Source organism: Thamnophis elegans, chromosome 1, assembly GCF_009769535.1.
Source record: "Thamnophis elegans isolate rThaEle1 chromosome 1, rThaEle1.pri, whole genome shotgun sequence".
NCBI classification, from domain to species: domain Eukaryota; kingdom Metazoa; phylum Chordata; class Lepidosauria; order Squamata; family Colubridae; genus Thamnophis; species Thamnophis elegans.
The window spans coordinates 100,409,233-100,426,397 of NC_045541.1; the positions used below are offsets into that span (position 1 = coordinate 100,409,233).

General features: G+C 38.2%; 1 protein-coding gene across 1 annotated transcript; it reads right to left on the reverse strand.

The window, feature by feature from the left end:
* Nucleotides 1-1,741: 1,741 nt before the first annotated feature.
* LOC116514160 (CD59 glycoprotein-like) lies at nucleotides 1,742-11,945 on the reverse strand. Its single transcript, XM_032225632.1, is given in 4 exon segments — nucleotides 1,742-3,430; nucleotides 7,718-7,819; nucleotides 9,533-9,596; nucleotides 9,598-11,945. Coding segments are annotated over 4 exon segments (390 nt in total). The 5' UTR covers nucleotides 9,628-11,945; the 3' UTR covers nucleotides 1,742-3,236.
* Between the last annotated feature and the right edge of the window lie 5,220 nt (nucleotides 11,946-17,165).

Here is a 17,165-nt window from a genome sequence, read left to right on the forward strand (position 1 = left end):
ATTTATAAATACAAAACTATTTCAAGTTTATTAGTATAATATAATGATGATATCCTATGAAATTTACTTACTATATTTTCAGCCTTATGAATCTGGCAGATTTGCCCATGCAATTAGTTCATGACACAGTGAATTATTATTATAACAATTGTATCACAGCGGCCAGTTGTTTCGCTGGATTTGGCATTGGTTACTAGTTGGGCCCCACCCAGGGGCCTAGGACGTCATAACGTATTTTCGTAATATGCGTGCAGATCCAAGCAGTGCGGCTTTTTGCATTTGACTGATGGTGATTTTGTCAATTTTTAACTGTTTTAAATGTAATTCCAGTGCTTTTGGAATAGCACCCAATGTGCCAATTACCACTGGAATTACCACTGCTGGTTTGTGCCATAGTTGTTGAATTTCGATTTTCAAGTCCTGGTATTTTGCGATTTTTTCATGTTCCTTCTCAGCGACCCTGCTATCACCTGCTTTTGCGATGTCTATGATTGTGACCTTATTTTCTCAACCAGTGTGATGTCTGGTGTATTATGCGCCAGTAGTTTGTCCGTTTGTATATGGAAATCCCACAAGATCTTGACCATCTGATTTTTGGTGACTTTTTCAGGCTGATGTTCCCACCAGTTTGTTGCTGTTTTAATATTATAATTTTTGCACAAATTCTAATGGATCATTTGTGCTCCTGAATTGTGCCGCAATTTATAATCAGTCTGCGCGATTTTTTTACAGCAGCTGAGGATGTGATCAACAGTTTCATCAGCTTCTTTGCAAAGTCTGCATTTGGCATCATCAGAGGATTTTTCGATTTTGGCCTTAATTGCATTTGTGCGGATAGCTTGTTCTTGCGCAGCCAGGATAAGTGACTCTGTTTCTTTCTTTAATGTACCTGTTGTTAACCATAACCAAGTTTGTTCACTGTCCACTTTTATCTTTTATTTTTTCCAGAAATTGGCCATGCAGTGCTTTGTTCTGCCAACTCTCCATTCTTGATTTTATCACATCTTTTCTGTATTCTTGTTTCGTCTGTTGGGCCTTCAGTAGATTTTTGTTCTTTACTTCGATTAATAGATGTTCTTGACTTTCTTTTAAATAATCAGCCAGTGCATGTTTTTCTTCTTCAACTGTTTGCTTCACTTGTAATAATCCTCTGCCACCTGATTTTCGGGGCAGGTATAATCTATCAATATCACCACGTGGATGTAAACTGTAGTGCATTGTCATTAGTTTCCTGGTTTTTCAGTCCAAAATGTCCAAATCAGCTTGTGTCCAGTTAACTATACCAGCTGTGTATCTTATAACTGGTATTGCCCAGGTATTTATGGCCTTAATTGTATTTCCACCATTCAATTTAGATTTCAAAATTTTCCTAACTCTGTTGTACTCTCGCCTGACAATAGTTTTTACTTCTCCATGCTTGATGTTATCCAACTGCAGAATGCCTAAGTATTTGTAGGCTTCATTTTTGTTGCATTTAATTAGTTGGCCATTGGGCATTTCAATTCCCTTTCAATTTCAATTATTATTATTATTATTATTATTATTATTATTATTATATCAAGAGTTGTGTAGTCACTGACAAACAGCTTGAAAATAGTGTAATTCTGCAGGCCTATCATAGCCAGCCGCAAAAATCTAGATTATCACTAAATGGCAACACAGGGTTATTTCTATCTATAATCAGAAGGGTTAATAACATTTACTTTAAAATATTAGACAAGATTAGTATATGGCCTCTTAGTGTTTATTGTGATACCTTTGTTAAATATGTATAACATACATAATATGTTTTGTATAAACAGATAAGTTTTTTTTCTTGTTAAATGAAATTAGACTTGTTATATTCCATCTTAAGGATTTAAAAAAAAATAGCTGGTTTGCTCACCACAGTAGGATAAAATGTGACTGCTTAATTTTGTTGCTGAAGTGATGAGGGTGAATTCAGCCAGGACAGTTGTATAATTCTAAGCAACTTGGTTAAATAAGTACAGAGGTAGGTACTTTTCTTTTTGGTTTCTCTATTTCCTAAAACTCAGGTTCATTGCATTCACATATGGTGCTAGTCTGTTTACGAATCCCCAATAGTTGGAAGATTTTTGTCTTCTTTTGGATTTCTCTGTCAGTTCTAACTGAGTCTGTATAGACTACTAATTCCTTCATTTAATTAGTGGAGGAAAGTGAATAATCTTTGTCCATCAGCTTTGCCTCCTTGGGCCATATTGGTTCCCACTGAAATAAATTATAATAATGTTATAGACTACTAATACAAAGGATTTATACATAGCAAAGCAAAGCCAGGGTTCCCTCAAGAATCTTTATACATATAGTGTAAGTAGAACATATTGCACATAGTAGTTTCAGTACTTTTTAAGATACCTACAGTTCTAAATATATGGAAAAATCTGCAAATTAATGTTAACAATTGTCCATATACAATATACTTTTAAAATGTGCTTATCATAGGAAGGACTCTGTTAAAACTTTTCAGAGTTTCTTTGCTGAATAAAGTCTTCACAGAAAACAATGCAATGAAAAGGGGAAGATTACACTTTTAAATTAAGCTCTGTCAATATTAGGCTCTTTGTGTAAATGTGCTAAGGAATAGGAAATAGGTTTTGAAGCAGCAAAGCTGTGTAGTTACTGCGTATACTACATAAAGTGCCACATAATATGAGTTCTCTGTAGAACAGTTAGCTTAACACCTGGATAATAGATTACTATAGAATGTTAAAATAGATAGAAGGTGAAATCTGTCAATGTAGGACTATAAACAGTGGGATCCTACAACCATTTGTCTCAGTAACCTCTTAAACATGTTTATGATGAGCTTGCATTAAAAGTGAGTTGTGAAATACAGTATCCATGTTTACTGATAAACATGCAGCTGTTGAGAGTAATAAAGGAAAACAATGTAAATCTGCTTCCTATCAAAACAAAACTGCCCAGAAATATAATAAACAAAAACTTTTGTTGCCATGGATTAACCAGAGATTAAATATTAAGGATAAGACTCAATAGTCAAAGACTATCAACATGCACTGAGTGAGAGTACTTTCTTACAAAACTGGTTTTCCATTTTTATATATTTCTTCACCATTTCTTTTTTAGTTTAGCATTAACACTTCTGGTTAAAAAGACATTGCTTCTTCAAATAGCTTTAGCTGCTCCAGTAAAAGTGCTTGTATATCTGGGGAGAATTGGGATATGCAGAGAACATATTACTTTGTATCTCGATATTATCGGGACATCATCCAAACCACAATCACTGCTGAAATACCAATGGGAATGGTACTGACGAGGAGGCTTGGACTCTTATTGCAGAAATCTCTTTGGCAGCAAAGGTGTCTAAAACTGTCAACGCTAAATTCCCGGGCTACAACATCCTTGCTGCATTGTGACATTTTCCAGCACTTGTATGTTCTCAAATTCACTGTAAAGTAAATCAAAATATAAATTGAGATTTATTTTGCGTCTGATGAAATGCAAGCAAGATATACATTTTCACACAAAGAAAAATTACCTATTTTGCCACTAAAAGTATAACATGGAATGTTATTTCAAATAACCGTTTAAAAACAAATCATTTCCTTGATTTCCATTAGCTTCCTTTTCCAATATTTGTCTTATCATATGTAGATCCAGAAATTAGCACATACCTCCTCAGAGAAGTCCATACATGTTTTTTAGAAGGACTGTAAATCCATGAGAGCAGGGGTGTCAAACTTGGGGCCCACAGGCCGGTTACATCACACACTGCCCTCGCCCACACCCAGTTTAGCGAAGGGGGGCATCATGATACGTTACATGATGCCACTGTGACGATGCAAAATTGATAACCCTGCAGTAGAGGATTCTGTAGGAACAAGAGGTCAGAGGCAATTTCATTGCCACTTATACCATTTTCCTTAATGTTCTGGAAGGTAATCCATAACTTTTTCTGTCCCTCAACCTTTCTCCAGTAGAGGCATCTCACAAAGATCTCTACTGTACTGGAATCACCCAAAATAACTTAATGATTTACATAGCATCTTTTAGTTTTAAAGCACAAGTATAAAAGTTACTGTCTCTGCTGCTCAAGATTAGAAACTGCAGAGTTAATGTGGCAAAACCTTTGATGAGTTGCAAGAATGGTGTTTTGATTTTGTCATCCGTGGATTGAGAGATCCACGAAGAAGATGCTGTATGGACCATTGGCATATAGGAAGCACACATTATAGGGCTGAGCAAGCATGCATCAAAAAGGATTTAGAAAGATTTCAGATCTCAAATGGGCATAATGCTTCTCTATTTATTCAAGCAGCCCGTCCTCTGTGAAAGTTTGAAAACAAGTTGCAGCCCCTTTAAGAATTAAATTATGAACCAACTACATTTTCCCCCAAATCTTCCAATTTCTACTTTGCCAATTAGGGCAAAGAGTCTAGAGAGACCTTTCTCCTCTTGTATTTTGTTCCCTGATTGGTAGGAAAGCTTTGATTACTGCCACTATGATCTAGTTCAGTGATAGGCAACCTTTTTGGCGTGGTGAGTCAAAAATCAGCAAAAAATCAAGCATAACTCGCATTGTGTGTCACTTCGACAAAACCATAATTTTGCGCAATTTATAGTTTAAACTACAAAAATGTATAATTGCAATATATAATTGTATTTAATAAACCAAAAACAAATTATTTAACATACCTGTTTAGTAACTTCTTTGTTCATCAGTCGATTTCGTATGTTGCCCTTGATATTATTGAACTTGTTTGGGGTGCCGTGAACCAGGGCTGTGGAGTCGGCTGCTTCCAGCTCCACGTCCTCATCAACATGCCGCTCCAGCCCGCCCCTGCTATGAATATTCCTAGTGACGCGAGGGCGAAGAATATGAATATTCATAGCGGGGGTGGGCCGGAGCGGCATGTTGATGAGGACGTGGAGCTGGAAGCAGCAGACTCCACAGCCCTGCCGTGAACTGAGATAAGTGTGGTGCGGTCGTAACCGACAGTCCCAGGAGTAGACTCTCTGTGCCGGCCTGACTGGAGAGAGGCACGCACTGTTCCCACGCTCCTCTCCTGCGGGTCCTCCCTTGCCGCGCTGATGACGTGTGTGCGCATGGCACGCACGCCTTACCAGCAGCCCCTGCGCTCAGAAAGGGGCGGCGGCGATACAGTAAGTGAGTGGGGGGGGAGATCACACGTCCCGCCCCCCCCGTTCCTCCAGCACAGATTCTTTCATCCTCGGCGGCCGTGCAGGAGCCGAGGATGAATCGCATGAAATCCTGTGTGTCACCCCAAATGGCTACGCGTGTCAGCACTGACACGCGTGTCATAGGTTCGCCATCACTGATCTAGTTGAAAGAAAAGCAATCTTATCAATCTGTGAATTAGTGACTGCTTTCAGGTACCCCTCCCAATGGAAAATAGAAACCATGATGGCGATGCGCAATGATTTTACATAATTCATTCTGGCTATTTGAGAGACCGCCTTCTGCCAATTACCTCCCTGCGTCCCATCAGATCGCACAGGGTAGGCCTCCTCCGAATCCCATCCGCCAGTCAGTGCCGACTGGCGACTACTCGGAGGAGAGCCTTCTCAGTTGCAGCTCCGACGCTATGGAACAATCTCCCCGTGGAGATTCGCACCCTCACCACCGCCCAGGCCTTCCGCACAGCCCTCAAGAACTGGCTAGCCCGTCAGGCCTGGGGATGAAAAATCTTAGTTTGTCCCCTCCCGAATGATGAATGAATGTTGTGCTCTATTTTTAATATTATGTATTGTCTTATGTCTTTTGTCTTTGTACCCCCTTTCCCGTGTTTTGTAAGCCGCCCTGAGTCCCCTCAGGGAAAAGGGCGGCCTATAAATTATAATAACATTCCAAACATTCCAAACATTTTATTTCTCATGGATGCTTGCAGCCGAGTGGAGCGGTGGCCTAGAGCTGGAGCCTTACAAACAGGAGGCTGTGAGTTCGATCCTAGGTAGAGGCAGATATTTCTCTCTGTGGGCACGATGAGAATATATCTGCTGGGAACTCCGCATTGGTGACAGGAAGGTCATCCGGCCAGTAAACCCTCTCAGCTCCATTCCGTTTGCCTTGACTCCACCCCGATGCAAGGGATTATGGGGGTCATTAAAAGACAAAAAAAGGGTGCTTGCATGTTCTTTCTATAGAATTTCATCTTTTATTAAGTTCATGTATACGTTTGTAATATTAACATTTGTTGGTATAATATTTCTGGAGGGACTCAAGCTGTCATATCCAGATCTTAGAAAGCTGTTTTCTGGAGAAAAAGCAGAATTGGGGCCAAAGGAATGTTGCTGTTAAGCACCCAGTTGTACTCATAATCCAAAACTCTGTACAGCCCTTTTTAATTTCTGAGCCCACCCTAGTTGAAAAGGTCAAGGAGTGAGGTTCTATTTGGACGTGGATGACTTCAGGAATAGAAAATTCAGATTACATAAGACTGTAAGTTTCAGGAAACAGAAATTGAGGTCCAAGAATCTGAGCATTCTTGTCAAACTACTGTAGGTTAGGTTTCCAAGTGCTTTTTTATCACCTTTTTGTAGGGGTATGATTAAACTGATAATTTTATTAACATTGTTGGAGGAGAAACATCTATGATGGCAAAAAAATTAGGAGTCTAGTAGCACTTTTCCCAGCTAATACATTTTACTAACAGGCATAAGCTTTCATGAACTCCTGTAGCTTACAAAAGCCTTTTATGAACTCATTTTAGTAAAAATGTGTTAAGTCAGAAAAAGTTGCTGCCAGACGTCTCCTGTTAAAATCCTAATGAGACAAAAAGCCTGATGGAGGACAAGATATGTGTCAAAGTGCCCACAGAATTAAGCCTCTAATTAATTTAAGTAATTTACCAGAGTGGATTATTTAGGATAATTCCCAGCTTCTGCAGATTTCTCTTTTTAGGATAATTTCCTATACAGGTAGTTCTTGACTTAACAACCACAATTGAGCCCAAAAATTATGTTGTTAAGTGAGATATTTGTTAATGAGTTTTGCCTCATTTTACGATCTTTCTTTTACGATCAGTGATTAAATGACTCACTGTATGTGTTAAATTAGTGCTATAATACGGTTGTTAAGTGAATCTGCCTTCCCCATTGACTTCGCTTGTCAGATCACATGACCCTCAGGCCACCCTAACCATCAAAATAAGTAAGTTGCCAATTGTTTGAATTTTGGTCACATGACCATGGGGAACAGTCATGAGTCACTTTTGTCAGTGCTGTTGTAACTTTGAAAGGTCACTAAATTGACTGTTGTAAGTTGAGGATTACCTGTATTCAGCCATCATGAGTGTTACAATTTATGGATATTCTTGAAAAAGCATTGTATTATAATCCTTGAGTTTTATCATTTTTTCTTTAGCAACTGTTCCAACCATCCGGACTTCAAACAGCATTTTGCCTTCTTTAAAAATGTGACATACTAAGATTTGATAATGGACATGTGTTCTTTTCTTAATAAGTAAAAATATCATTTCACTACGTCTTTTTTTTAGTTCAAAAGCTTTAAAATAATGTGTTGGAATCTGACAGAAAAACTTTTACAGCGACAGCCTCATACTCACTATGAGAGTAGAAGAAATCACAACTTAACTTGTGATTTACTTAACAGTGGAGATTAACTTCTCAGAGGATATACACACTTGTAGCAGAACATACTTATACGGAACATAGGTATGCCACAATTCAGTTTATACTTGCAGTGTATACATACCCATTCTAATTTGCAAGCAAGCGTCTTCTTCCTCAGAACAGGTGAGATTGCTTCTACAGAGAAAAGGACTTTGTTCACAGAAATAACATCGAAGTGCATAGCCTGAAACATAAACAGTATCTTATCTGCCAGACTTCTGTAGAACCATTCAATTATTTTACATCTATTATCTCAGTAACTTAGTAACAGTCTTGTTTGGTAAACTAAGGTGATTATCTAATCAATATTATTTGTTTACGTGCATATGATGCATGCATGCGTGCATGCATACATACGGCTAAGACATTGAGCTTGTCAATAAGAAAGATCAGCAGTTCGGCGGTTTGAATCCCTAATGCCGCATAACAGAGTGAGCTCCTGTTACTTCTTTCAGTTTTTGACAACCTAGCAGTTCGAAAGCATGTAAAAATGCAAGTAGAAAAATAGAAACCACCTTTGGTGGGAAGGTAACAGCACTCTGTGCACCTTCGGTGTTTAGTCATGCCGACCACATGACTACAGAGAATGTCTTCAGACAGCACTGGATCTTTGGAGACGAATACCAACCCCCCAGAGCCAGAAACGACTAGTACATACTGTATATACTTGAGTATAAGCCTAGTTTTTCAGCCACTTTTTGGGCTGAAAAAAGCCGCCTCGGCTTATACTCGAGTCAGTGAAAAATTTGCCCGAAATGGAGGAGAAAAAGGGGCGGGGCCATGCCGCTGGGTGACACTCGTGAATGGCCCAGTGCCCCTGTGAGTTTCCCCTCCCTCTGTGTCAGTTTGCGCGCTGCGCGCACCGCACCATCCCCCCTCCTCACGTTCTAATGTAATGCAGGGCTGTCTTACGATTCCCCTTCCTCCCCCTCCTGCCGCTCTGCAACGATGTCCCACCTCCTCCTTGTTATGGCAAGCAGCCACATAGCGATGTCCCACCTCCTCTGGTACAGTGATCCAATGATAGGAATCACTGTGCCGTGTGTCATAGGAGGCGGGACATCGCTCCCGCGGCTGCACGGGACATCATCATCACAGCGGGACATCAGCATCATGAGGTGAGTGAAGTATTTCATTGAATACACCGCTAGTTTACTGTTTTTCTTTGAAATAAATATTCAAAAACATTATTGGTATCTATTTTTATTTTTGAAATTTACCGGTAGCTGCTGCATTTCCCACCCTAGGCTTATACTCGAGTCAATAACTTTTCCAGTTTTTTGTGGTAAATTAGGTGCCTCGGCTTATATTCGGGTCGGCCTATACTCGAGTATATACGGTATACACGAGGGGAACTTTTAGCTTTTATGCACATGAGGGCTAGCAGAATATTTGATTAAAGCTGCTTTAAGATTTTAGCAAGAGACAGATTGTGAAAGTGACCCAGATATGGATTGAATCTGCTGAAATCTGCTGTTCCTTCAGAAATCTTATTTTATTTCTACTAAGATTTTTGTTTAATTGGTCATTCAGGCAAAACAACTTTTTTTTTAACCCTTCTCTTTTTAAAAGAAAAAATTTGCACATGAATTTAGGAAATCAGTTGAAAAAGAACTATAACAATCTAGCAAACCATGAGATGAACAGCATTTTTTTTTCTATTGATAACTGACAAATAAAAATAATAATATTCAGAGCTTGGACTCATCTAACTCTCCAACATTTGAACATTGTAAAATAGACATCTGATTAAATATTTATATGAATAGCCGAATATGGGAAGGAACTCAAACTGCTTTCCTGGCTATCCAGAATTTCAAACACCATACTGAGGCAGGATCTAGGACAACTTAGTACAACCAGCTTGGCATGACCACTCACTGCCCACAATACTTACCAGAGGTGGAGGATACTGTTAGGATAATGAATGCCGTCAGGAGAATGTAGTTTATTTTGTCCATTTTCTAGAAGTAGAATCATACATGAGACCATTAATAGAGAAGGTAACTCAAAAGGGTAAAATAAATCTCATCTGTCTATCCAAGTAAATGAAGCCTATGAAAATCAAAGCCTGAAAAGTCAGTAACAATAAGGAAGATTTTTTCCCCACCCCTCTCCTCGGCTCGATGAGTTTTTTAAAAAGAGGAGACAGACAACTCCTTATTATTTCTGAGATGCAGGAGGTGTCGAGCATAGTCACCATATGGCTGCTGTTGTGTTGCAGTATTTTTCTTTGTCCTTTTGTTTCTTTCTGTTCCCTTCTAGTTCTTTAAGCCAGATTTTGATATGAATTAGTGGTGCTCATTAGTACTGATGGAAAGAAGATTGCTGCTTGCCTGGAATAAAGTGGGCGGTGGCAGCATTCATGACTAGGCATTTGCCAAGAATGCATTAGGATTGTGCCTGGAAGGTTTACAAAGCTTTAACGATAACCAGATGAACAAAATACAAAACAAAAACAACCCCATGTATTATGCAACAAGGCAATATGCTTTATGAAAGGAGTTCCTCCATGCACTGTTTTTGCCCATTAAAATCTATCCCCAGAAACCAGACAACTAAAGTTGTCTCTGCCAATCTGGCATTTTCCCACAGTTCTGTCATCATGGCCAACAGATATATTTCATGCAAACATGAAGTTGCCTAGCTGGTTTTGCTGTCAGGATTTAGGCTACAATATTATTTAGCTGGCTATAAGGCCCATTCAGTTCAATGGTATCTTTTTGGATTAGAAATGTATTGGATTGCAAGTTGTTTTGGCTTCAGCGTACGTTAGGAACACCAGTATATTCAAGAAAACTCTGAACTTGCAGAAAGATAAGAATGAATGATCTCTCTTCACACACACACTTGAATGGAACAAGCAGCTCAACAAATATTCTGCATGAATGGATAGATATAGTTTAGGGGAAAACTAGGAAAAAAGGAGGGTAAAGAAGTCGTCATAGTATAGTCCTGCACTTTTGTGTTTAGAGCCAATACCAAATGTTGCAATAACCTACCATCCTGATTGTGTGGAAGGTGGAATGTAAAGAACAATATATTAGCTGGCAAGGTAATATCTACCATAGAAATCTAGTTTGCACAGAGTAGCATAAACATGCTAAAACTGGTGATGTCTATTATCAGTGGCATGCTATCTATGGCATGGGTATACCTAATCTTCTCTAATAAGTATAATCTTTATTGTCATTGTACTTAAATACAATGAAATTGGTTGTATTGAATTGTATTGTATTGAAATTAATCAAACTAATCTAATAAAGATCTTATCTATCATACTGATCTGCTTGCACAGTGATTACATGCAGGGAAAATGTATTTGTACCTTGCAACAAAATGTGCTTGTGTATGAGATTCAAATAATTGCTGACAACTTCAGTAATATATCTCATTGTCTCCTCATTCTATTAACAAAGTACAGAAATTAATAAAGGTGCAATATTTAGGAAACAAACTAGCTAGAACACGCTAAGATATCTCTGAATGCAGGAGGAGTTACACCTCTTCTACTGGAAAGGAAGATTTGCTACTGAGACACTGTTTACATTATCACAGGTATTCAAGTTTATTTGTAGAAGTTCCACAGATGGAGTTTTCCCACCAGCAATGTTCTGAGTGGGAGAAAGAATACGTTAACTGCTGTTGAGGATTTTCACAGTCTTAAGCCTATCTGTTTCCTCTTGTTAATCATAAGGGGAGAAGGTGGGTAGGAAGTTGTTTTGTATTGCCCATATTCAGTGCATCAAGTTCGAATGGTATAAAAGTTATGGATCCACTATAGAATTTTCAGCCTTGCCATAAAAGTAGAGGCATCTCTATTAAAAACAGGGATGCCTATTCACATCAAAAATTCTATCCACTATATATGGTTATAAACTAAGAAACATTTAGAAATAATGCTTATAAACTAAGTAGGCAAACAGTGGTGTAGATCTTATTTTAGTAAAAAGACTAAGGAAACACTGATCTCATCTAGTCATTACCAGATGTTTATGCAGTCATTACCAGATGTTTGTGCAGTTCTTACCAGATGTTTATGCAGTCCTTGTACAGGACTGCACTATTATTGAGCTATGTCATTAATAGGGATTCCTATCTCACATTTTCATGAGTAGATGACTTTGATAGGTAAGCTGTGCACGCATATAATACATGTTAGATAAACTGAAATCCTTTTATTACTTTCAAGTGGTTATGTTCCAATTCGTCAATAGCTTTCCAAAAAGAGCAATATACAAAATTACTTCATGTTAGGGATGATGCTGGTGATGGTAATGGGGACTTCATTACTCTGCTAACAAGTAAGGAAAAATAAAACAGAACAAGTGGGAAATATATATATATATATATATATATATATATATATATATATATATATATATATATATATATATATATATTATATATATATATATATATAGTATGTTGAGTTCAGTGGTTGATTACAAGTTAGAGCATCCTATTATCAAGCAATGAAGTTCTCAAGAGAGAACATATTATCATAATTTCTGCATTCCTGGCTAGAAATAATTTCATCCCATAATACAAAGAATTATTCAAACCATAATCAGCACCATTTAGGAAGGCAGACCAATGCCAAGAGGCAAGATCTACTTCAGAAAAGGACTTTGTGAAAGTCTATTGTCCTTCAGCACTACACATAGGGCAAACATTCAATGTCTCTCTTGGCCAAAACATCAGGAGAGTCCCTTTGAAATGTCCTTATGCTGAAGAAATGAAAAGGTGGAACATTGGCCTAGATTTAATAATATAGGAAAGGAGGGAGTTTGCTTTATATTGTGTTACTATTCCTCACTGGACCTTGTAATGTGTATCTTGTTTTGGTTCGTTTCCACTTTTCTCTTGCTTATGATGCCGACAGTGGTTTAATTGTATGATCGTTGCATTTTTTTTCCTTTAACTTATAAAATCACTAACATTTTACATGCATTTGGAAAAGTCTCTAAATGCAGCAAGACTACACATTACATTCAACCTCCCCCCCCCACCAGTCTCAACTAAAGAGACTCCGGACAAACAGAATATTAAATGCCTCTGAAGGGCGTCCGGCTTATCAGAAAACGGGAGGAGCAGCATCTAAAATGTTGTAAGGTATCCTGTCACCTTCCGCGAAGGGACGAAGACTAAAGACAAAAGAAAAGGGGGGGAGCAGAATTCCTACCTAAACGCGGCAGAAGCTTTTCTAAACCCGCAGGTAAAGGCACGAGAGCCCAGTTTTTACTGGTGTAAAAATGCTCTTCTGATCGGGCCTTGCCCGTTAGTTTTAAGGCCGGCAAATGCAGCTCTGAAGCATCACAAGCTTTCACCTCCCTCAGCCAGCAAGCGCCCTCTCAAGACTCCTTCGGATGCCCCTTCCCACATGTGACCGGGCTTGGAAAGAGACCGGGCTTGGAAAGTGATTGCTCCTTCGGAGGCTGAACGAATCGAGAGCCACCCAACCCTGGGTCCCACTAGCCTTCGCTCACCCGGACTGCTGCTTCAAAGGCGCGCCGAGCTGCTGAGCCGCAGTCCTTTCCTTGCGGCCGCCCCTAAATCCTTAAACCTGAACGGCTCTGGGACACCAGCAGGCTCCGCCTTCGGCTCCCTACTGCCGTTCTGCGGCAAAAGCAACTGTCAGCCTCACCTCAGCGGCCAAAAAGAGAAGTTACCTTTTTTTGTCAATATGCAAGCAGACAAATAAATAGGGAGACGAGGAGACCTAGCATTGGCCATAGGGAAGTCAGTATCAGCAGCATCTTCGGACAATCTTTTTAATAAGAAGGGAGACTCCACATTTATCAGTGTGGTTGGACTGTTTCTGTAACTAGCAAAACGATATTCCATCCATTTCTAATGTACTCCAAACAGTAGCACGCCGTTGCTGTTGGTAATTGGGGAACATCAACCCCAACCTCTGAAAATTATATTGATGGATGCATTTCTGAATTCAGGGGTATCTCTGGTATTTGTCCTGTCTCATTTGGGACATTTTTCTTACCTCCTTCAGTGCTTACTTAGCAGCCAGCCCTCCTAATAGGGAAAGGCAGCAAAACCACTATTCACATGTGAATCCATAATATAAAATCTAAAGAAAAGGAAAACAAGACATACAAGAGGCCCCAGGAGGAGCTAGGGTCTGAACGACGAAAAGGAAGGCAGCCATCCTCTCTTCCCAGGGTGAGAGGGACCAGGGACTTCTTTTGTTTTTGTAACCCTTCTCTTTTTGCTATGACTTCTTTTCTTGTGTTGCTTTCCAGGGATGAAAACACGCAATTGTTACGTTTCTTTTGATGGATGCCATGAGAAATGTTCCATTTTTCAGCACCTTAGTTTTGTGTTTAGGATTAGCTTTAAAAATATCTACTGGCCTTGAACCAGAGGTGGGTTGCCCTCGGTTCGGCCTAGATCAGGTGAACCAGTAGTGATAGTGGTGGGAGCCTCCGCCCACCTGCCTGGACACTTCTACGCATGAGCAGAAGTGTTGCACACGTGCGTGCATGAGCAAACCAGGTAGTAAAAAATGTAAATCCACCATTGGCTTGGTTTGCAGCAAGAGTCAGCCAGATGCCTATGGGAGGGTCTTAAAAGGTAGAGACACTCTCAAGTCAAGCTCAGGGCCTGGCAACCATGCATTCCATGTAACTTACTTGGCAACAATATAGTTTGCCACTGCTGACTTCTGAATTTTTTCTCCCCAACTTTGTCTAGATTACAATCCTGCTAACTCTGTCCAAATATCAACCAGCCTGAGCTGATGTTACATTTTTGGAATCAACCAAGGCTAATGATATAGGGGCAACTTTGAAAATCTAGCCATGCATAATGTCAATATAGCACTATTTTCAGGTATTTAATCTGAAAAATCTACTTTGTTCAGTAAGTCCAAGGAAGTCCATTGCACATTGAATTCATTACCATGTCAGGAAACATCAAAAAATTTCCATTGTCTGAGGTGAAGGCAATATGGCACTCTCCCACTTTCATGCCCAGCAGTTAACTGCATTATACTCAATCTAAGAGGATGCGACTAAGTTGGAGAGCTTGGGAAGAGCTATATAACAATCTAGCAACACAGTGTTGCAACACTTTATCCTTTAGTGATGATATGCCTACAGCAGCTGCTTAGTCTGATACAGCAATTTGACATCCACACATAAATGAGGTATCGCACTGTGTGTTGTGTGCCTTCGAGTCAGTATTGACTCCTAGAGACTGCCCGGACAAGTCTGCATTTTTCTTGGTATGGTTTTTCAGAAGTGCTTTGCTGTAATAGCAATAGTTGCTAATTTATTTGCAGGTTCAATTCAGAGTTCTGACTTTTACCCTTAAAACCCTGTGGGCTGTGGCTTCCAACTATCTCCTATCAAGATTTTTCAACTTGTGCATTCCTACAGGAGACTTTCCATCCAATGGGAGATTAAGGAATAATCACAGGCCTTTTCTGTAGTTGTCCCCGTGCTGTAGGACACCATGTCCCCTGAAATAGGGAATGTCAAAATCTCATTTTTCGCAAATCATTTAAGTTCTAGTGTTCTTTTGAGAATTTGGGGACTAGTCATATGCAGGCTGCCTTTTAAATAGTTTGTTCCTGTTTTCATTATACAGATTTCCTTATTTTTTGTAAAACCCTGGAGTTACATAGAAATGGACAGTGGAAAAAAAGACAGTGAAAATGTAATGAATTAATCAAGCAATGTCAAGCATAAAGCTCCAATGTAAGAAGTACATCATCAAATAAAATGTAGCATATTTAATAAGGCTATTTGCGTCAAAAGAGAATTATTGAGTTAGATGCAAAACAATGGCATCTTGTAAGGCAACATACTTGAGTGTATGATATTGAGTATCCTAATCCATTGTCTTAATATTTTTACCTATACTAGCAATAATAGTACAAGCCCAGTAAATCAAAAGTGTCTTATATACAAATGAAGCATTAGACTAGAAGTTACGGGACAGCATCATAGAAAATATCCTGCTGTAATAACCCTTGACCCTGTACATACAAACCAATTTTTTGGCATTCTTATTTCCCTTTCAGTGCAAAAAGAAACTGTAGTACAAGTCTTATAAAAGCCTTAACAGAGTTTTAAAAAAAAACTTTAAAGTATAAAATTGCATGTCATATGTAATTTGAAGGAGGGGAAAAATCCAAATCTTGTCTCTATAACTATGCATGATATAGTCCTATTTGTTTTACATAATTACTACTGTACAAAAACATCAAATCTTTGGCCATTAAAAGTCTGTTTCAATCCTTCTGAAAAAAATGGGCAGAAGTCTAGGGTGCAAACAGTTTTTCCTCCAATTTCCCCAATACATTTACATTAAATTTTAGATTCATTATCTTGAAGTTAAATTTTTGCTTCATGACTAACAATTAATTCAGCTTATACAAAAAATATTATGTAGAAATTACTGTAATACTGTATGAATTTTTATCTCACACATTCTCATGTCATTATTCTTTTGAAGTGAATGATAAACATATTCCTTTATGCTATATGTCTTTTCCAATTTGCTAGGAAAGCCAATTTTTTCCTATTCCTAAATAAAAATAGAGTGTTCATACAGTAATTCTTGTAAATCCCTGATATGGCAATTTATAACTTCCATCTACAACAACTCTGAAACCAAGATCTATGCAGATCTCCAGTATTAAGGATTTAACATTCAGTCCTATAGTATGTTTGTGCAAAAGCTTTTCTAAAATCAGTGGGACTAAGTACCATATAAATATCTGTTTCAACTATTTCACTTTTCTAAAATCTTTACAATAACTCTTGATGCATATTCTTAACTATGACTATTTTTCAAATGGTTTGTTTTTAAAAATTATAAAAAATCCACATATTATTCAGAAATCACAAAAGGTTTATCTTTAAATCAAAGTTCTAATCATTTATCACATTAGATAAATGGCATTTGAAGGATGAATGCTATTTGCACATTTTTATTAGATAATAAATGAGAAAATGTAATAGGCAATTTGCATTTCATAATCTGGTGCAGTTCAACTGAAGTGAAGGACTGTAGAAGATCTATTATATTATGAGAACGAATGCAGGATTAAAAACATGACAGTTTTTTCTAATAATTTTAGTTTCCTGTTATATGTCCTAACCTTAACAATACAAGAATACCCAATTCAACCCAAAGATCATAAACATTTTAAATATTTCATTCACTTATGTCAGAGGTAACAATACAAAACTGTTGCGAAAATGGCATGCCTATTACTACTATTTTATTTGCCATTACAGATATATATAACTATATATCTGTAAAAACCAAGCACCATTCTACATTTAAATAACTTTTATATACAATACTAAAGTACTCCCAATGTAGTTTTTCAAAATAATAAAGGTTCCCATGCTACTGCATTTCCATCTTACCTCGTCTTCAAAACAAATGAAAAATAAAGGAAAATCTTGTTTGTACACCTGATCAGGTACAAGCCAGAAGCAGTATCAGCATTCATATCAGTAACTCCACAGTCAAGTATTTAATATATACATACATAC